At 39.8% G+C, this 22028-nt stretch overlaps 1 protein-coding gene across 1 annotated transcript in view; it reads left to right on the top strand.

Moving 5' to 3' along the window:
• Window positions 1-22028, top strand: part of TNKS (tankyrase) — a gene marked incomplete at its 5' end in the record, with an annotated part of 141976 nt that overhangs the window by 67302 nt on the left and 52646 nt on the right. Inside the window, 2 exons of the mRNA XM_082483110.1 lie at window positions 11203-11239; window positions 12101-12176. Coding sequence (XP_082339236.1) covers window positions 11203-11239; window positions 12101-12176 — 113 coding nt within the window. The remainder of the gene's footprint in view (window positions 1-11202; window positions 11240-12100; window positions 12177-22028) is intronic.

The raw sequence follows: 22028 nt of genomic DNA, 5'->3' as shown, positions 1-22028 counted from the left end.
CTGCATTAACTCTTGCATGGTCCTCTTTCATTTTATGTCAAATAGATTTTTAAAATACCACTTATTTGAAAGTTAAAAATGAAGGGTACCTCAGAATAATTTTGAAATAAAGCCATTGGCAAAATAGGCTGGTTTAGGAGCTGCTGGTAATCCTATTACCTAGTAAGAGGATCATTTAAATGTATTTTCGTGGGGATATTTAAGGTCATTAATGGTTGTGATGAATGAGGAATGTAGGAATACTTTTTGGCCAATTATATTTTTGAATTATTTGAGGAAAGCAGAGTCTTTAAATCTAGTGAAAATTACTGTAACTGAGAATGGAAAGCAATATTTTTTCCTACTTCATGCGGAACATAATTAAACTACCTTTCACTGCAGGTTTGCACAGAAACCTGCAGAGCTGTCATGCTGCGGGTACATGCAGTTTATGTATTTCCTTTCTGGCCCACAATGAAGAGGGAACATTTGGGTTGGAAAGTGCTTTATTCATGGATATACCTGTGACAGTGAAGTCCTGGTACTTAGTTTTCCAGTGCAATAGAAATAAAGTGCACATGGTGTATCAATAGTGTCAAGCTGGATATAAGTGGTGACTGGTTTCCATAGTCATCTTATGTAGGGTATCTCTTGAACAGGCAGCCCTGTATTCCATTAGGTGAAACTTCTTGTGCATAAATGAAAAATTGAAGAATGAATGCTCTCATTTCAAGGTGAAACGTAATGACAGCAGGCTGGTGAACTACAGCTCTTGTCTTTAATTAATGAGTTACTATCTCTTTCCTTCTATCAGCCTTCTTTTTTCCTGTGGTGCTATTCTGTTTCCACTCTTTATAGTGAACCATATTGTCATTTAGGGCAGCGAGGGTTGTTTGTTGTTGGGTTGGGGTTATTTTTGAAGAAATCATAGGTGTAATCCTGTTACCCATTAGATATTTACCTAGCAAAGCATTTAAAACAATGAGGCTGATATAAGGGACTGAGATCAGACAAACCTTGATCTGAGCTACTGTGACTGGTAACTGCTAGTGTAAATGTGTGGTCAGAAAAGGCATTAAAGACAGTTTTGAAAAATTAGACAAAACAAAAGGAACTGTCACTTTTAAGTATATATTCCCTATATCATAAGATTTGATGGAATGGGTAGGGGAGGGCAAGGATGTATCCAAGTCAAACACAGCTGCTCTTTCCTCTGGGGTACTGTCACAAGTCTTTTGAATCAATCCACATATCCTTTTCCAGTCATGCCACTGTCTCCTCTCTCCCCCAAATTGTACGAGGCTTTTCCTTATTTTCCAGCTGTCTTTTGACTCTTAACCGGCAAATAAAAACTCACGGGGAGGGAAAATTTGCCCGCAGCAGCGAGGCAAAATTATTTGAGTTATATGGCTTTAATGTAAGTGGGAAAGTGGTTGGGTTATTTTCTTACCATCTTTTTGTTGTGGGGAAATGCATAGTTTTCAAAATACTTAAACTAAACTGTTGACAGATTAGTTTCCTGTTTGGCATGACAAAATTGTTCATTATAACAAAATCTGTTACCTCTGTTTTGACATCCTTTGATAAGGATTTACTTGCTGTACTTTGCTTAAGTATTGAATAAGAATAAGTGACTCTTTTTATCCCTTTAGTGATATCTCTGCTCTTGGTAATAAAGATAATGTTGTGGCATTGGTTTCTTTAACTTCTAAAGTAGTGTGTTTGACAGGTTTGTCCTGTATTTCCTCCAGTTACAAAGGAGTTCCTTCCTTCTTCTTGTTAGTCTGTGGCCCAGCAGGCCTAGGAATGTTTCATGGTTTTAGTCTGGGAGGTAGAGAAGTGATTTAACTGGATTTGAGTTCCTTCCAGGGTACGTACGTGCTGCAGGGCAACTGTGGCAACACGCGTGCATTTTTACAAGGTGGCAGCCTCTGTTTTCTCAAGCTCATAGAGTAGGTTTAGATACATGAAGCAGCTTCAGATGTACAGAGGAAGGATTGTACTGTTCAGTAAAAAACTTTTAGTTGGTAAAAAAATACTTTGGCACATGTGTACATTTAATGTCTCATTCATTTCCTAGCTAATGTCAAAAAACCCCCACTTCTTTAAATCTGCACAAGTTGTTAGTACAAAATCTGTCATGTTTGCTGTATAGATATTTTTTGGGGGGGGGTTAAAATAAATGCTTCAGTTTTGAATCCAGCTATAGATTTTCAGACACTGTTCCCAGCTTGCTAGCATGTTGTATCTACAAAATCGGAGCGATTGCAAAATTTAGTCTGCTTGTGTTCACTCCAGAGTTTTTTTCGGAAAAAGATTAGATGATGGAGCATAATTTTGGAGCTTGCTTTTGTACAGTATGGCTTTCCTGAGGGTTATATTTTTTTTTCTTGCTAGTTTTTTTTCCATGCCTTGTGTCAATTATAAGCAGGTGTTTCTGTAGTTTGTCTTTAGAGGGTATTCTGGGGGATCAAATAATTTCCTTGTTTGTGGAGGTTGTTTGGAAGGACAGGGGAGGGAGCTGGCTTTTGAAAACTGCAGTAACCTAAAAGCAGCTTATTTCTTCTGCTCAATTCTGGATATACTACTTGGCTATCTGTCCACCTCTGCTGTACTAAAGTCTTTGACAAAGAGAGTTTCTTAGTCCTTTGTCTTTTGGAAAGTTTTCCTAGAAATCCTGGAGAAAAAATACATATGCAAACATATTACAGAAATGAGAAAGTAGTAGTTTCTGGATAAAAGGCGTACCACTGTTTATTAGTTATTAATATGGAGCATGGCCTGACCAGTGGGAATTACAGTGGAGTTTTGTTTTTGCTGATAGCTGGAATTAGTACAAGAAATGAAGGGAAGAGGGAGAGCCATGGGAATGTTGCCTTTGCATTAGGCGTGAAGGTGTAGGTAATGGGGAAGGCTCAAATGCTCTGGAAAAAACAATCAAATTTCGTTTTCCATGTGTATTTCACAAGAGATCTCATGAGTATTTGGTAAAAAGATGAGCCTCGACGCCTTCAGTTTTTCCCTATCACCGGTGTGTTTTGAATTGCAGAAGGTTTGGATTTTCTTCCCAGTCTCTTGAAATTCTGCAGTTCTTTTTCCTCTTCCAATCTCAGCCTGAAAACTTGACAGATGAGAGTGATGGTGTGTCTTCAAGAGAAGTACAGCATTCTGAAATAGCACAGTTGTATTAAAAAGAATACGTTTTTCACACTACGAAGAAAAACGGATGTGTGCATGGTGTTTATGTGAGTAGTGTGCACTAATATGAAGAAATTGAAACTACTTGTACAGGTACATGAAAGAGAATGAGTTTTAGAAGGCTTGTCAGATATATTACTTCAGAAGAAATTATATTGTAGGGTATGATAGGTATGATATGTTGAAGGCGAGATGATTATGTGGATTACCACATGATGGGTGGCTTTACGTTGGGGTTTTTTTGTTGCTTTGTTGGGTTGTTGGGTTTTTTTTATTTATTTATTATTATGGTCTTGCAGTGGTGTCTTCTCCCTGCCCATTCAGGAAGATTCCTTTGTTTGCTGTGATCGACTTAACTTCATCTTTGTGTCCTATGATTTAAGAGTTCAGAAATTTGAAACCCTCTGACAAAGGGACTTTCTAATCTTCCTGCCACAGTATGGTGAAGGAAATCTGATAGCATTTTTGAACAAATAGGTCAGTACCACTGAAAAGAGTTCCTCTGAGAACCAGTACTACGTTATGTGCCAAATGTAAACTTAATGGTGCTGTAATTGCATGTGCACTGGAGACACATTTTGATATACCACCTAATCCTTCTTGGTGACGAAACACTATAATGTACATGAAATTTATACTTAGATATGAAGATGACATTTAATAACTGCTGTGTCTTATATACACTTATGTAATATGTGCTTTGAATTGATGGCTTAATAGACAAGAACCTCTTCCATCACTTAAGACCCTAGCAGAGGTTTTGCCAATCTGCGCTATATAAAGCTGCAGATTTCCCAATATGGTGCTTCCTGCCAGGCCTTAGAACAGATCCAGCTTTCTGTTTCTAGAAGACTAAATCAGAAATGCTCTGGATTCGAGCTCTGTCCACCTAATTGAAAGTTATTCCACGTAGGATACTGCTAGCTCAGCAGTTTGGTCGAGCTGTAGCCAAAACCAAACTATGTTTGCTTATTTCTTTAATTCCCAACCCCCCTTACACTATGTCCCTAGAAGCACTTCACTATTAGCGGAACCATTTTCAATTTTTAAATTTCTGTTACGTATGGCTAATTTGAATCTGCACGCACAGTTCCTGACTCATCTTCAACAGAAGAGGCAGAGTAAAGGTACCAAACCTTTCCTCCTCCGTAACATTCCCCCCTGTGTGCAATTTGTTCTTGAAGACATTATCTTCTGAGTTGATTTTCTCTCACTCTTGCATGTAGTAGAGTTGCTTTGGTGTTTTTCATCTGTGACAAAAGCTTAAAATTAGGGTCTTGCTGTGTTCCTGGTCAAGCCTGTTAGACAGCTTATAAAATGAGCCCATTTACTTGTGAGAAACAGCTGAGTGGAGAAGTGCAAGGGGCATAAAGAAATTAAACCTAAACAAGTGGGAAGTAAGGGAGTATAATAATAAAATCTGAAATTCTTATTTTTGTTCCTCTTCCTTCTCACGTGTTTCTTGTACTACTTAGTTATAAATGCCATTTCCCAAAGGATATTGTTTCAACACACCTTTTTTTTAATTGTTGAAATTTTTTTGGCTGTGTCAGGTGGTTTTTCCCACAATCTTGTGCTTTTTGGATGGTAAGAATACCTTGCTCTGATTTAATTCCATATTTTAGTCTCATTTGTTTCTTTTCTTGTAAGAAAAGTTAAACGGGGAAAAAGGAATTGATGAGTGTTTTAATGGCGTAATTGGACCCTTCCAAAAGCAGCCGCATTGAAAATAAAATTTGAATTTGCTAGGAAAATGGTGGTTTAAAAAATAAACAAAAAAGAAAAGAAAACAAAACCCCCCAAACACCACCCCCTCCAAAAAACCCCAAACCCCACACCCCAGTACTCTCTCATAACCACTAAAAGCCTCCTGCTCTGGTTATAACATGAATGTTTGTTTAAATATTATAAATTGTGGTTGCAGTGGATTAAAAAGGATGGCATATGTGTATGTGTGCTCATTGCTAGCTCGTAGATCTGTGAAGTCCTGGAAGGTCAGTGAAAAGGTGTATTTTAATTTATTTCTGTCGTGTTTATTTCTTTGCTAAACACTGTTTGGATTCTGGTCCGTAGATTGCTTTCTTTGTAGCAATGCTAACTCAAATGCAGTCTCCGTTTTCCCCTGTCTCCTCTCTGCACCATCTTGCCCAGGCCCTTCATTCTCAGGGACCCGTTTGGGTGGCCACAGGCTGAGCTGGATGAAGTAACAAATCTGATGGAAAAACAAATTCTCAGCCCCCCAGCTGCATAGGACTCTGATGCTGTTTTCCCAGCAGCACCGTGCATTCCTGTGCTAGCAGAGTACCTGGCTGGAAAGGCACCAGAAGCACTTAAATGAGGAAAATGAAGAGATTCTGATACTCGCTGTCTCTACTGCTGTGCCAGAGAGCCCATGTCCACTGTGTTGCTGGATAATTGTGAATACTTGAAAAAAATCTGCTTGGCTGTTCACAAATACCTTGTTCAGTCTTAATGTGGGACGTGTATTTTCAAAAGCGGTGGTTCAGGTTTTCAGGGTAGGGAGCCAATAACAAGCCACAGTCTGCACATGGTTGAAGTCAAATGTAGAACTGCAGAGATGTAGAACCCGAAGAGATCACCACTTTGAAGGTTAATGAGTCGAGCTCAGTGGGACTGAGCCACTGACACAGGTAGCCCAGGGAGGTTGTGGAGTCTCCATCCTTAGAACCATCTGGACACAGTCCTGAGCAGGCTGCTCTAGGTGGCCCTGATTGAGTAGAAGGGTTGGATGGAGGGCCTCCAGAGGTCACTTCTACCTCAACCATTCTGTGATTATGTTAATAATCGTGTATCTTCTCTCCCCGGCCTGTGGCCACGGCTGCACATTTGTCAAGCCCATGACCTTTTCTCATGTATCTCAGAAGCAGGGTACCATTGGCTAGTGTAAAATTTTTCATTGTTTATCAGTACTCTGGAGATGTAAATTTGTAACTGTGATTCCATATGATGTGCAACTTGTTCATCCTCTTTATTTTTTCAGATTGATTGAAAATATTTTCATCCATCTTTCCCCTGTTATTTTCAGCTGTTATGTTGGATAACGATGGCTTGATATAATCTGTGTGACATTAATTTTTTGGAGAATCTTCCTCACTGTGGAAAACTGACATGTTAGTATGATAATGTAAAAACTGCATTGTCCAGGTTGATGTTTTGGTTTGGCTGTTTCTGTATTAGCTGACATGTAGGGGGAGAGAGAGAGGAGAGCAAATCACCTTGTTTCATAGTGTAGATGCGTTGGAAAAGCACCGCTGGTTTATGCCGTGCCTTCAGATAGGTTTTTCAGCTTGCAGTGGTCAGATGAAATGTTAACACTTTGGGAGAGAGTGAAATAGGGTTGTTTGGCTGTAAAGCACACTGTAGGACTGATTCATTACATTAGTTTTTTGCAAAATTTGGGATTTTTAAAGAAAACACAAATGTGTCTCAAACACATGCGTATATGATGGTTGTGTTTCACAGGCCTACTTAATTGGCTTAAAATTTAAAGGTTGCTAGTGAATTAAAGCTAGAAGTGGATTGACTGATTATTCCTTGTAACTCTTTAGTAATGGAATTGATTTATGCTGCACCTAGATTTTCAGTGTGACCCAGTATAACACCACATAATCACGTGGCACCAGTGACAACAAAAATAGGAAGCTGGCACCCTGAAGATGGGAAGCAGGAGGAACAGGTTGATGGTAGAGGAGGGCTCATGGAGTCTGGCTGCAGGAGGCTGGTTGTGCTTTTCTGGCTGCAGCTTTTATTATTAAGCTGGAAAGCACAAATGAAAGAAATACATTAGGAGCCCATAAAGATTTCAGCTTGTCACTGTTGGTGCACGCCTGTCTTTCTTTCTCCCAAATAAAATGTTCCTGCATGTCTGTGTGTGTCTCCAGCTCCACTCTTTCGATTACTTTCATCTGCTGCGGTTGGATTCAAAGTGGCTGCTGATCAGCATGATGTCTCAGTGCAAGGCAAGGTCTCCTGTCTTCCACTGAGATCTCAATTGAGCTTTCAGCTACTGATCTGCTTAACCGCCGGGTGCAAGCAGCCACTGATGTCTGATAGTTAATAAGCATATGCTGCTAATTAGCTCCCGCGAAATGCATCTAGGGCCGGGTACAGCAGCAGGTGCATAGCATGTGGAGCTGTGGTCACTGTAGTTCACAGCAGCCGATCAGAGGTCTTGGAGATAACTGGTTTTCTCCTCGGAGGGGACAGAGATAGGGCTAGTTAGCTGCCTGGTGGTAGCTGTGTTTTGAAACATTGATTATCTGTGGTTACCAGTGGTAACCTCCTAGTTCCAGCATAAATGGAGCAGCAGTTGTGTGATCTGGAGCTGAGAGCAAGTAGAGAACTTGATGGTTTAAAGGATGCTGAGCAAGCTGTAAGCGAAGAACTTGATCTGATGCAGTGAACACCAGACACTGAGGAACAGGGACACTGCTTTGGTATAGAGCGCTCTGCTCCCCAGTTCGCACCCTTTCTGTCCTTGCCTTCAGAAATTCCCAGGCCGACTGTCTCTGGGCTACCCAGTATGCAGAGGTGAGCAGGTCCAGTGCTCTTCTTGTGGGCTGCCAGGTCAAAAAGTTGCAGCCTTTCTGGGCTGTTGGCTCTGGGTTCTCTTGTACGGGGAAGGGAGGCACGTCTGGCAAGTTCTCACCTACCTAGTGTGGCCACATGTGTCTGGTGGTGTGGCTGTGTATTGTTTGGGCTTGTCATCAAACACAGAAAGGACAGATTGAACTGAGATATGGTGAAAGGGATGGATAGTAAATAGATGAAAATTGTTTACAGCCTTGTATTTCAGTTTTGATCTTCTGTGGCATGGTTTAATGACATTAATTTTCACTCCTCTGGCAGACAAGCTTTGTGCTATCCAAAATATTGCTGCCAAAAATCCTCTGTATTGACGCTGATCGGAAGGATGTTTTCCTCTCAAAGCTAGCAACTGCTAAGAGATTTGGAAGAGTAATTCAGGCTGTTACCTGTGCTTTGTTCTGCAGGTGCCCTTTTGCAAAACTATAAATCCTAACCTGCCCCAAGGAGCTCTCTAAGTGATGTTATTAGTTTGGTTCAAGTCAAACAGTTCTTTCAAACAGGCATTCTTTGAACAGAAGTATTACATGAGGTTGATGGTCTGTATTCCTGTACTTCAGCTCAGAACTTGAAATTCATCTCTGCAACAAGCATGCATGGTTTGTTTTCAAATGCTTTGCAAATGAATATTTTATTAGGTAGCTGTGGCCAAATGCTGCAGGATGGCCTTTGATATGCTTTGTAGCCAAGCAGCTTTAGCTGTGTTGGCAGAGCCCTCTGGTGGGAACATAGCTTCCGCCAGCAGCAGCCGATCCTGCGGGCAGTGCCACCCACTTGTCCCACATGCCATCAGCCAGCCCTCACTCTGCTCAGTGGCATCCCACCAGCTCTTGGCTTGGGTGGCCGAGGGCTTCCCCGTCGTCCCGTTCCTAGCCAGGAGACCAGAGCCCTGTGGAACACACTTGGCCTTTTTTACCAAACCTGATGGTGTGCTGTAAGCGCCTGTGTAACTTTAGGTGCTGCTTTGCAAAACGCAACTGCTTTTTGAGAGTAATAAAGTTAGCTAATTACAAGATAATATTTTCCTAATCCGTATCACAGTGTGGGAGAGCTGTGACGAATTTCAAGAATTGCTTGTGTGAATTTCAATGGTATCTGTAAATACCTTTTTTTTAAAAAGTACCACTTAGTAAAAGTAACTGATTTACGCATACAGTGGGACGTTTCTAAATCAAGAGCCACAGCCTTCCAGTTCTGCTTTTCCTAATCAAGGTATTTGAGGAAAGGGGTTTTGTGTGTTAAAGTACCAACTTACCAAGCATGAAGGAAAAATGATATTACACTTGTCTAACCTAATAGTATTCAAAAGCCTAGATGCACTGCCAAACCAGAATGTGCAAACAGTTCTTTTAATCTGATTAGGTCCCTAAAGTGTTGATATAATACAGGCCAATAACTCTCCTGCAGGAAATCCAGCTGTTTGAGATTGTTGCACAAGTAATGCAGTAGTAATAAAGTGTCTTTTTTTTCCTCCTCACATGCTGTCCAGAGCTTTTCACTCACCATTGATTTGAAACACTCACAACTGTGCCCAGTATTTTATCTTCATTTAAAAGAAAAAAAAAAGGAACAGGCACCATGGCTTGAAAAGGCAATTGCCTGTGGTGGGCAGGAACCCCCTCTGATGAAGTTGGAGAGTGGCGACAAGACAAAAGCAATCATATTTTTGTGTCATTTTACTTGTTTCATAATCAAGCTTTTGTTAAGACAGACAGACGTACGAATTCTTCCAAAAGCGAAGTTAACCTTCCTGGCCTATATTTGAAATGTCAATTTCAGTCCCCGGCCTTTGCATTGAACTCGCCTGCTCCGTTGCTGGCGTTCAGCAACACAGAACTGCTCAGCTGAGAGACCTGTCATGCGAGAGGCAGTCAGGCGGTGGAACTCCTTGCTGCAGGTTCTTGTGAATTCCCAAAGCTGAGTATGTTGCAGAAGCAATTAAGCATGCCTGTGCACGGGAAGTTCACCAGTATTACGAGATGCAGATGCTGCCTTTGTCTGTGAATCCCTCAGCTGCAGCCAGGGGGCTGGGGTGGGAGGTGCATGGCTGTGTGTCCTCACCCTCGTGCTCCTCACCCCTGGGTGAAGGCAGGATGCTGGACGGAACAGTGCTCCGTAAGGCCCTGGAGAGGGCTGGTTTTGTTGCGGTTCTTGTCCCCCTCTCCTGATAACCAGAGGAGCTGTGATGGGGGATGGTACCAAGCTGTTTCCAATGGAAGAGGACTCTAACCCTCCTCCTGCAGCCTAAAGAAATTCTTTGTTGAGGGATATCGTTTCCAGAGGAGGGTTCCAGTTTACCTGCAGTCCGATCTAGCATTTCCCGTGGCCTGACAGCTTTCCTCACCTGTAATGAGAGTTTCACTGGAGGCTCATTACAAATGCACATAGGAGGCAGCACAAAAGTGTTTGTTTGGTTTTTTTCTTGCAGGACAGCTTCATCTTCCCGTTTTTCTTACAGCATTGTGGTTAGAGGCTTAATTCTCTGGCAGGTGGTATACAGTATGTTTTCGAGCCCTGCATCTTTGGGCTCTTAAGATACCCTCTGCTTCTGTGACTTTATGAAGCTGCTTAAAAGCTATTTTTCTAATTTCTGAATTGAAATTCCCTTAAAGTTGTATTGCACAATATCATCGCGACTCAGACTTGTAGAATACTGTCTTACTTCCACAGGTCATCTTGTTCCATGTTCTTTTTAAGATAATCATGTGCAATTTTAATCCTGTGATGCAACAACCCTCCTGAGTTTTCTGTTGTAACTCAGAATTTCCCAATGTAAATGTTGCTTTAACATTACTCGTGGTTATCTCTAACCTCACAGTCTCTTAGCAAAATCTCTTGGAGAGTTCATGCTCTTTTGTCTGTGCTTTTTATTTCAAATGCCTATTTTCTTGGGAAGTGGCTGATGATATAATATTTGGAATTCTTTAACTAATCGCTGCTCTTCTGAAGAACTTGGTGAAGTCTAATATTACCATTCAAATAGTCTGGTGAGAGCTTTGGAGATCAGTAATTTGTACCTTTTAAAAAGCCGCACTGCCTCGCTTTTGTCTCAGAATTTATTATGCTTCCCAAGTATAATGTGACATACTGAATAGGGCAGGGGGTGGGGACATTGTCTTCAGCTGACATGCTGTTATCAGCGGGACTGTGTTTCTGGACACAAGATTTCGCAGTCATTGGTCGTCCGAAGAAAGCCTTTCCATCTGAGGATTGGACAAGAAGATGCGTCAATTTGCTGCCCGTCTCCAAGGTACTGGTGATGCTGCCTCCACAAGCTGGCTAACGTCACAGCTCCATCACCCAGCGGGGTGTGGGCTTTTTTCTCCTCTTCTCTGTTTTAATTCTGTATTTGCTTCCTACTGCATTTCTTAATCTGTCTTCTGCCAAATGCTAACAGCATGATATTTTGCAATCATTTAGGTGAATACAAGAAGGACGAACTCCTGGAAGCTGCTAGGTGAGTGCTGCTTAGAATATAAAGCATATTTTGGGGGTGGAAGCAGGAGAGGAAAAGGGATTTTTTAAACAGTAATGTGTTGTCATTGCCTTTCCGTGAAACGATGCAAACGAACCACTTCATTAACATAAATCTCTTTGGACTTTACAGTCTGGTACAAACGGAAAAGCCTGTTTATGTAATTGAAATCCCCCACTATGGCGGTTATAAGGTTAATATTGAGTTTTTGCTTTAAGCTGCTTAAATCCTCTTTATCGTTTTGTGACTGTTCTTTTTACGAGCAAATTAAATATTGAAATTTTTCTTTTCTTTTGGTCTTTACTGCTACCTTAGGATATATTTTGAAAATAGGCTTTATCAGAACAGAGCATAAGGAAGCCTATACAAAAGGTGTAAAGTTCAGTCGTATATTCCAAAGATGTTTTCATCCTTCCTTCTGGCAGCACAAGACTGTTTTATATAGGCTGTTAACCCTTCTAAAAAAAATTCTGGATATTGGTATGCGGTTGTTTCAAATGTTATGGGCTATATGCTATGAAAATATATTTAATTTAGAGCATTTAATTCAGCAAATGGCTTTCAGACGATCTGTAAAATTACATAAAGGAAATATAGGATGAGGTTAAGGAGAGAAATTAGGAGGTGTTTTTGCATGATCTTTTGTAATAAACAACTGCAAATTTAATATTTTTTTTCTGTATTTACCCTTGGTTTTGAAGATCCTTTAGCCATCTGACATTTTCCCTGGCAGAGTACAAATTTCAATATACTATACTTTGATATCCAGCTCCTTAGCAAATGTTTTGCAAAGAGCTCTGTCTTTTTCTCCCCTTTCCATAATCCTGTCCTCTCCATTTACAGGAGTGGTAATGAAGAAAAACTGATGGCTTTATTGACTCCTTTAAATGTGAACTGCCATGCAAGTGATGGGCGTAAGGTAAGTTAATACCTGCTTTATATTTCTGTTATTCACAAAAGGCCAATTTAGCCATACTGGGAAGCATAGATGTATAAACCAATGTGTATACACATAGATGTGTATGGGGAGGAAAACCTGTGATGTCTTTTCACCATGAAATTAAATGCTGTGTACTTGATGCTGGCAGTTGTGACAGATCAACAGTCAGCTGACGTGGATTTTGTGTGTGTCTTTTCTTTTAAATGTCAGACCCTGGCGTACATGTAAAGCAAAACCCTAAAACCTTTTATAAGAAAAACAAAACGTACCATTGCAGATGAATAAAATAACTAAGGGAGGAAAGTTGTTATTTGTAATTGAACATTGTCTGGGTGATGCGGTTGGTATTCAGCTTAGCTCCTAATGCCCTGCCATGTAGACTAGACTGGCAGTGTATCGATATGCTTAACACCTTCTGCATTTTCTTAAATTTGACATTATTGTTTTGACTTTCTCTGGCAGGGATGTTTGAATGAGTTAAATTAAGGATTAGGCTGAAACTGGAGGAGGGAAGAACATACGGAGTGAGAAGTAGATCCTATGATTTTTGGTGTTTTAGACATCAAGATGATGGTCTGTCTAGACTGTTGGATTTACAAACGTTGGTTATTTTATTAATTTTTTTTTTTACTGTGTACCAGAATGTTCTTAATCTGCATATCTTTAAAACGTCTCATGTGTAACAGTACATCTCACTCTTGGAGAGAAAAGCATGGGGAGCGTTCCTTTACAATTTTCTTTATTTTTGGTGGAGTGTGTTGGAGCATAGTGTAAAGCTCTGCTTATTCTGAAGCTGTTGTGAAACAGCCTGATTCCATTGAAATCAACGGAGATAGGCCAGTTTGCGCTGCATCTTCATTAAAAGATGTGTTGTTGCTGATTATAAAAATGTAGCTCCATTGTGAAAATACTCCTATTTTTAATACACATTTTAAAATGTTTTCTCAATTGTAATGTTTATGATACCTACTATGTGAAAGAAAACCCAGTCGGTTTTTTGCTTCTTTACATTTGTCACTGATTGGAAGTTTTCTGAATCTTCCAGGTTTTTAAAACAATTAATTTCATGATCTGAGGACAGACAAATGAACAAGGGCTTTATTTAGTTCAGCTGTGTCAGAACTGATTAAATACTCCCCGTATTTTAAGATTAAACATATTGCCCATAGTTCTTCACTTCCTTTTTTTAAGACCACCATTCAAATGAGATTGTATTTAGGTATTAATACTGCACTGTGTTGTTATAATTAAGCAAGGTGGTATACATCAGTGCGTTACTGAGTAATTGAGTCCACATCACTATTGATTTAAGGCCAAAGGCAGAGTTATGATTTCTTTCAATATGGAGAAGAATAAGCCCTCGCGGATATGTTATCTAGAATACTTATCATTCTGGGGAAAAAAAAAAAAAAACAACCAAAAAACAAAACAACAGAAACAAACAAACAAACAAAAAAAAACCAAACAAAGCCTCCAACTTTAAAATTCATATTAAGCTAGTGGAAAATATTTATGTATTATTGCACCCTCTGAATTAGTTTGAGAATTTATGCCCAAAGATCAGAAAGCGTATTGCAGTTAAAGCTAATCAATGTGGATGCTTTGATAATTTGTGTGTTTGGTTGTTGGTAAATGCAGTGGTTATTAAAACTCCTTTTAAGATGGCTTGCCATCGATATTAATTAGCTTTTTTAATGGTCTACCATATATATTTTTTTCCCTACCATATGTGTACAGACTATTTAAGGTGAAGTCATTCTCTGTAGCAAACGTGCTATATAACTATTAAGTATTTAATTTTTAAGGCAAAGCTTTCAGGTCCTGTACTAGTGCAAGATCACTTGGGTTTTAATTATTCTAAGATCTGCTGCAAATTAAGTGAACTTTTCAGCCTACAGCACAGCATTCTTCTAAATGAAAGTCTCCGCTGATGTAGCTGCCTCCAATTGGCCTGTGCTGATTTACAGTAGCCGAGAATGTGTCGATTTTGGAATGTTTTTTTGCATTCCTTGACGCTTTTTGTAGTTATTTTTTGCAGATCCCTTGAGTTTTCAAGCCTCAAACTTATCACAGCGTAAGGCCGCGGACTTAATGCAGCTGTCAGGGCGAGGAAGTGCAGACTCTGGAGTGGCCCGAGATTCTCAGCATTGCACTTACTCTCCAGTACAGACATATCCACAAACTCTTGTGTACACACTTCTCCAGTTCGTGCATTCCTTGGCTTTGCACATCTCTTGAGATGCCCAGCACTACTCTCATAAGGGAAACATTTAGCTTTGTAGGTGAGGAAATTGAGTACTGAATGGGTAATTATTTTTTCTGTATAGCAGGTGGTGGTAGGGATTTTTTTCATAATTTGGGGTGTGAGTTGCCTCTTCTGTGTCCCATGCATACTAACTTCTGGATCCAGGAACTTCCTGGATTTCCCAAACACCACATCTGCTGTGGGGATGAGCTTCACAGAACAGATGAAAGGGGTGGAAAATTCAGACAGTAGCTCACTGGTTTGAAACCAGCTTTGGTTGGAAACAACAAAGACTTACTGCATTTTGTGTGCTGCTTGCAGCCTTTTTGAAAAGTATTGATAGCCAGAGTCTGATTCCTAGCGGACAGGAGTCCATGCTGCTAACACAGTTACAGCTGGTGCTGATAACCATCACTCCATCTGTTTATTTAGCATAGAGGTCAAAGACTGAATAGGAGTGAAAACTGAATTTGCTTCCCCTCCAAGTCACAGTTTAGATAGATTGTATGAGCATTGTAGAAATGTTCACATTACTGAAGCTCTTCAGCTGTTGCCTGAAGAGGGAACTCATTCTCTGTTGCTACTCTTGCAATTATTTTCTGGAGTGGAAAAATGAAGGTGTGTGTGCAAAAGAAAGAACAATTTCATACATCAGCTAACGCATTCCTTCATACCAAGGATCTATGTAATTCATGGGGTTTTGTTTTGATGACCAAGAAAAATCAACAATAACGTCTCAGAGAAACAACTATTTCATTGAACTAGGTAATGGTTGATTTTTGAGTAAGTATTGGCTTATGTGCCTCCTGAATATGTATGAGAGCACAAGTAATAGTGCACAAGTACAGAGCTATACAGTGCAGAGCTATACAGTACAGTGTATGCAAATGAGTGTTATGCAAGGCTAAGATTTCACAAGAACTGTTTGTTTTGAAACTGTCCCATTCGCTTGGTTTTTAAAAAGCAATGCGTGAGCTGAAATATTATAGTCATTTTTTTGTGCCATTTAGTCTTACTTTGATTTTTAACAAGAGACTGAAAAATGACAAAATTGTTAGGATGCAGTATTGTGTGTAACATGAAATTTGGGTGTTAACATGGCTTCTGTTTAGATTGCTTCTCAAAGTACTTGCTCTGTCAAAACAGAATTTAGACAAAATGCTCGTGGGCACCTGCGTATTTCCGATAGATTTGAAATGTCACTGTGTCCAGCCTCTTGGCTCTGCCAAACCATTCGGTCTTTAAGTAATCTATAGAAGTAATGACTTCTAGAAGACACGCTGCAGTGTTGAAGTTAACAGATGGTACTGAACTTTCACACTAGAAAGCCAATCCACCTATTTACTATGTCTCTGTCTACTTAAAGGTATGTAGGCTCTGGAGACTTGCTTTACAGCCCCTGTTATTTTCCTTCAAATATTTTTTCCTTCGGGGGTGTCTTTTTCAAGACTCAGTTGTGGGTGAATCATCAAAAACATCTTGTGACTATTTTCAAACAATAGGTTTCTACCTGCTACTGGAAACTAAAGCTGTATTATTTTGTCACAGGAGCTGGATTTCTGACGTGTAACAACAGTCACAGCTTAACTAATCCAGTAGTTAGTGGCAACAGACAGGCTTAAAATAGAATGTATGATGGTTGCATGTTGAGTTGAAACCATCTCTTAGCCCGCTCATTTCCTTTGGAAAGCTGTTGTTGACACTTGAAAGGTGTTTCAGGAAGAAATTGATGTTGCCTCCATTTTTAAAATAAAGATGTATCTGAGCTAATAAGGAAGCACTGGTTTAACAATTCAGATGAGAACTCTCCTCTACGAGGCAGACTTCCCGCATCACTTCTTGACAGCTTTCCAAAGTGAACTGCATGCAGCTGCCGTGGTAGCTATTAGCAATGGGAGGCTGGATTTTTATTTTGAAGTTGGATTTTTGCTGGTATATAATATCCTGCTCCTGTACTACATTACGCATGCTCAGATCATGCTGGTACTAAAATACGCAGTTGTGGTTGACTAAAACCTTCTCTTCATGCAAGGGAACCCAACTCCTCTGGTCAGGAGTTACTCAAAAAACAGTTTGCCTTGCTCCTTTTCTCAAGGTTCATCTCTTTCAAAGTAGAGCAAATATCTGAGATTTTGAGCTCTTTGGAGCACAGAACAATTATTTTTCTGTAAAGTAAAATGCATGCCTCATGTTTTGAAAGTATAGTTTCCATTGATCTGTAGCAGCTGTGTTTTGTATTTACATTTTGTGTGAACCATATGAAAAACAGAGAATACCATGGTGTTGCCTGTGAACAGCTCGGTCTCAGGTATTTGTTCTGCATGAGGCAGGAATTACTACCAGAAGGCAGCACAGAATGCAGTTCCCCCACAGCTACATTGTTTTCTTTCCTGCACCTTCCCTCCCTGCCTCCTTCCTTAAAAACTAGAAATGCAGAAATTTCTGCAACAAGTGAACCAGGGAGCCTGCACACAACGTAGTTTCCCAGCGTGGGACCATCCAACACCGTGGATGAGGCGGTGATCCCATAAAAAAGAAAAATATTAATAAGCAATTATTTATTAAAAGGCCATTTCTAGCATGCACACGATCCTATTTCATTTTATTTCACTCTAATCTTCTAGCTTTTCATGCACCTTTCTTGTTTTATTCCCAGTTTTCAGTCATTAACAGCTTCCAGTACCAGTCCTTAATACTTGGTATTACGCCTCTCCCATGCCTGTGTTGTTATGCCTTTCCAAACCACAAGCATTAAACTTTGTGAGTCATAGGAGATGTACTTGCCTCTGGGGCTTGAGGCACTTTCTTCAGCCCATTCCTTCCTGCCATACAGACATTCATTTTTCTTGTGCACGGCATCATCCAGTTTCACAGATGCAGGGTACAGGTGTAAGAAATCCAACTCTGCAGCCAGTTTCATGGATACGAGGGACGGATGTAAGAAATCCAACTCTGAGAAGGTCTACAATGTGGTGCTGAGTACCAGCATCCTTGGCCTGAGGCAGCACCTGCACAAGATCTTGCATGTGTGCATTTTGGCATGTGTGCGTTTTGTGGAGAGGATGGAGCGCCCCTCGGCTCCTGCTATGGGACACCTCTAATACCAAGTAATGTTCTGTTGGGTGGGGTTGCAAATTCCTACTCTTGCCTCCTCTGCTTCTTTCTATGTGCAGCCAGTTTGATCGGCCTGTAAGCAAAGGACTGATAAATAGAAATTGGATTCTAACAAGATCAGTTGAGTTATGTCTCCTCTTACCAGGGAGTCTCCAATTTTCTGCTGGTTAAGTGGATTTGCCAGACCCTGTTCCAGAATTCTGGTTGTTCTCAACCATTTTAATGAAAAATCCTGCAGTTCAAAAGAAAATTGGTATGCCTTCCAATTTCTGTGTCTGTATGAAACAATCGATCCACGTTTTCACAAGCTTTTTCTTCACAGTTATTAAACCTACAGACTTCAGCAGAGGTTGAGATTCTCTTGTAATCGTCTTGGCTCTAGGAGCTGGGGGTTGAAGAAAAATGCCATGCATTGCAAGACTTGTAAACAAATTGTGTGCGAGTGACACTGTAAACCTTTACAATTGTGTGCATTTTTCTTGTGCTACAGTAATAAAAATGAAAACTAATACCAGATAAACCTATAGGTCTTGTTTGCTCTATAGATTTGTAGCGTACAGGTTATATTCAGATGAGTATAGAACATCTTTTGGAAGAAATTGTTTCCCATATAATAAAAAGAGTGTTGTTTAAATGTTGTGAAAATACAGACTTTTCTACAAACAAAAGTGCATATTTGAGCAAGAGACCTGTGAGCAGATACTTGATGCAAAGTATTTTTGTCATACCCAAGGGTGTGAATCTGTCTTCTACATATATGTATGTTTTTGTCATATGTAATACATTATTTAGTGTCACAATGTACATCTTGTCTTCCCCCAGATTTTATGAGCTTTTCTGCTGGTATACATTGTTTTTTTTTGCATTGTTTGTAGCTTATATCAAAAGTCTCTAGTCTCAAGGCTTATCTGCAACAAAAAATAACTCGTGTGGAGGAGAATCATACATTGAAACCAGACTAACAGTTGACTGTGTACATTCTTGGTTCAGAACAAGTGCTTTCTCCTTGATTAGTCTAACAAAAAATATAAATTTTAAAAACTATATTAAAAAATGTTTAACTAGAAAATGTCATTTTATTTCAGGAAAAGGACAGTTCCACACAGACTAAATCCAAACCAGTTATTGCAGAATAACTAGATAGACAAGCCCTGGCTGAATCTGCTCACTTGCTGCTTACTAGCATAAAGTGGCAGTCTGGTTTTGGTGAAGTACTATAAAACCACTTTTGTGGGTTGGAAATCTGCAGATTTTGGGCTCTTCATTTGTGGTCCAGCAAAGATTAGCCAGAAATTTCATGATGCATGATTACAGCTTTTTGGAACAGCAGTTATTGAAGTAGATGATAACAATGTACTCTGTTAGCTAATGTTTGCTGGCATAAAGTTGGCCCCGATTGATGGCTTCTAAACACTGTAGTCTTTGTTGACATCAACCTTGGATGTGTTTCATGAAATGCGTATGCATCAAAGGTATATCTAGGGGGTGACTGTGTGTATATATATATATAAAAAAATTACAGTATATAGGTGTGTATATGCCTGTATATACTCACGTAGATATTAATATACGCTATTATAGATACCTAGCTATGTATAGGTATATGTACTTGTATATGTGTGTATATCTCAAAGGTATAGCTAGATAGTGTGCTTGCCTAGGGGAAGATAGGAGCCAGCAGTCCCCTATTTATGCAAGCTAATTTTCAGGGGATTGAGGGAGGATGGAGAGCACTTCTATTTCTGTTTAAAACAAAAAATTTATTCTGAAAGCTTATTGTTTTAAAAATTTGGAATTAAGATCCTTCTTCACTGTGGTCAATGCCTGCTGCGTTCTGCAAGTGCAACAATTGTTTGTGCTTCTCTGAAGCTTCAGCAGTGACCCATACTGGGTATGGGCATGTGTGCAGTCATGGGAGAACATGTCATCAGATGCCATCTGCTCCATGGCAACTGCTCTAGATATGCTCTTATCCCACCTCAGATATGAAGTCATTCACAGTTCCTGAGTAATCGGAGTGAAAAAGGGCAGCTGGGGGTTGGACTATAGGTTGATATCCAGAGCTCACTTCCAACCTCAGTTATTCAACTTCAGTGATACCTTAGTGCCCCGCAGTAATATATTTGTATGGTCCATACTCCCAACTTTGATTTGGATGAAGGGCTTCACAACCTTAGAGCCTATCCCTGTGTATGCTATAATTAGGAGGACTGATGGAGGGAAGAAGATGGATTAAATTCCTTCTAAGCAACTCTTCCCGTAGTGAATATGTGCCTCTGGTGAAAATAAGTACTGTAGATCAGATGCAGATATTTTTATACTCTTTTCAGTTATAGCTATACTTCTCTGTAATTGAGTTAAATATTTTAAATCAAAGTCTGCACTCAAAATTAAGGGTCCTTCCTGGATTTAGGTAATGGAGCACTGAAAAAGGTGACATTTCCAACATTACAAAAAGGTTACAAAGCAAATGCCATAATGTTTGTGATGTGCTTGGGGCAGAAGTGCCCAATGCAGTACACCCAGAAAAAGAACACTTAGAAATGGCCACAACCATTTTTTCCTTTAAAACACTGTTTTGTTTATTTAAAAACATAGCTCCCAGGATTCACGCATGTCAGAAATAGTGATAAATTATGCTCTTTCTTATACTGTGATCCCATCTTATTTCATCAGCTAAGCATGGTAAAAGTGGATAACACAAGAATACCTCCCCTAACTTTGTACAGTATAGATAACTTGGCTTAATTTCTGTCCTTGGTGTCACTTAAGACCCTCTATAGCCAAAGATGATACCTTTTGAATAAAATGTAAACTGACCTACCTGCTCTAAGTTTCTGTTGTGCGATCTTAATTATTTTCCCAAAAAAGATTCAGTGAGTATCCCTTCACCTGTTTTCATTTTCTTCAGAAATCATTTGAAGTATAGCCTATCATGTCCACAAACAGAAATTGTGCGCTTGAAGGCTGGAAAGAAATTGTTTACTCTGTAGTCAGACTCTCTATATTGTTCTCTAAAAATGAGGAAATCTCATCTGTTAGGTCTTAATCTTAATGTGCTCTTCAGGAAACCTTCAAATGTATTAAAGGTGTGGGGTTTTTTTATACCTGAACTATTTCCCCTTGATGATTAGTTTCACGCAAGGGATGGCTTCTTGCATTACGCTATTATCCATCTACTGTCAAGAGAACACAAGTCAACCTGGCAGATTTGGGTAGAGCTGCCATTTAATATTTTATGCACATTAACTAAATGCTGTGGTCTGCATTTGGCTCTGTCAGCTCACAGAGCATGCAGAAGTCACATACTGATGATGTTTTTTCTAATGTGATCTTGAGAGTAGAGTCCTTTCCTTCACAGACCTTGCTAAGGTCATGTTTGAATGGAAATGTGGCTGCTCAATCCATGGACTATATGCATTTGATTTCTGTATATGGTTGACTATAGTGAATACTATAGGTGCCATTTCTATCCTTGATGTTGCTTCTCTCTCAAAATCTCTGCATGTGAGTGTGAGAGGTACTGAGAAGTGAACCGTTCTGCTGTCTTGTTGCTTTTCACTTTTGAATGTGGTATTAGAGTACTTTGTGGCCTCCCTCCGTTGTCAGGCATATCGTTTAGTTGTACACTCTGTTTCCCATCTCTACGTGCTATCATGCAACTGTCTCGGGACCTAACATCATCTTCCTTCAAAACCATTGGTGAGGATTCAGTTAGAAACCTGATGAGTACACGTGTAAACTATATCAGTTGGATTACTCGTATGCACGTGCTTGTTGACTGCTTCAGAAAACTCCAAGAGTTTTAACGATGAAACTTCCCTTGCCACTATTTGGCAAGCAGATCATGTTTATCCAGGTATCCACTAATTCTAGCTGTTGTTATATTTTTCCTAGTACAGATATAAGATTACAGGCCTATAGTTCCCCAAAATGTGTTTTAATGATTGGTTTGCAACTTTAGGGTCTTCTTGTATAAAGATAATCTGAAGTGAAGGTCACATACCACTAGTAATTCACCTGTTTCATTCTCCAGCGTTCTCTTGGGTGAATGCAGTCCCATCCTGGCAATTTGTTGATGTTCATTTTGATTATGGCTATCATTACCTCTTTGACACTTAGTTTCAGACAGATCCTTCACCCAGCTCCAAATGTGCACATGCTCAGTTGCCAGGGTTCTGGTATGAGAATTACTTGTTTCTTCTGAGATGTGTACTATGTAAAGAATTTCTTTAGTTCCTCCCCAATGGCTTCTCGCCTGCAAGAGCTCCATTTCTTGCCCTAGCATCACCTTTCCCCACTGTACTCTCTGGTGGATTTTGTGCTCCTGATGGGTTGGAGGAAGATTTATGGCTGCTTTTAATTCCTTTCACTACTCACTGCTTTAACTGCTTTTGCCTGTCTAATTGTATTTTACCTTTAATCTGCTGGAGTTTATGGTCCTTGTGATTTTCTTCAGCGTGTAAATTCAG

Source organism: Vanellus vanellus (assembly GCF_965231255.1).
Source record: "Vanellus vanellus genome assembly, chromosome: 4".
In the NCBI taxonomy this organism is placed as follows: Eukaryota; Metazoa; Chordata; class Aves; order Charadriiformes; family Charadriidae; genus Vanellus; species Vanellus vanellus.
The sequence above is the reverse complement of the archived record's forward strand: the minus strand, read 5'-3'. Positions and strand labels throughout refer to the sequence as shown.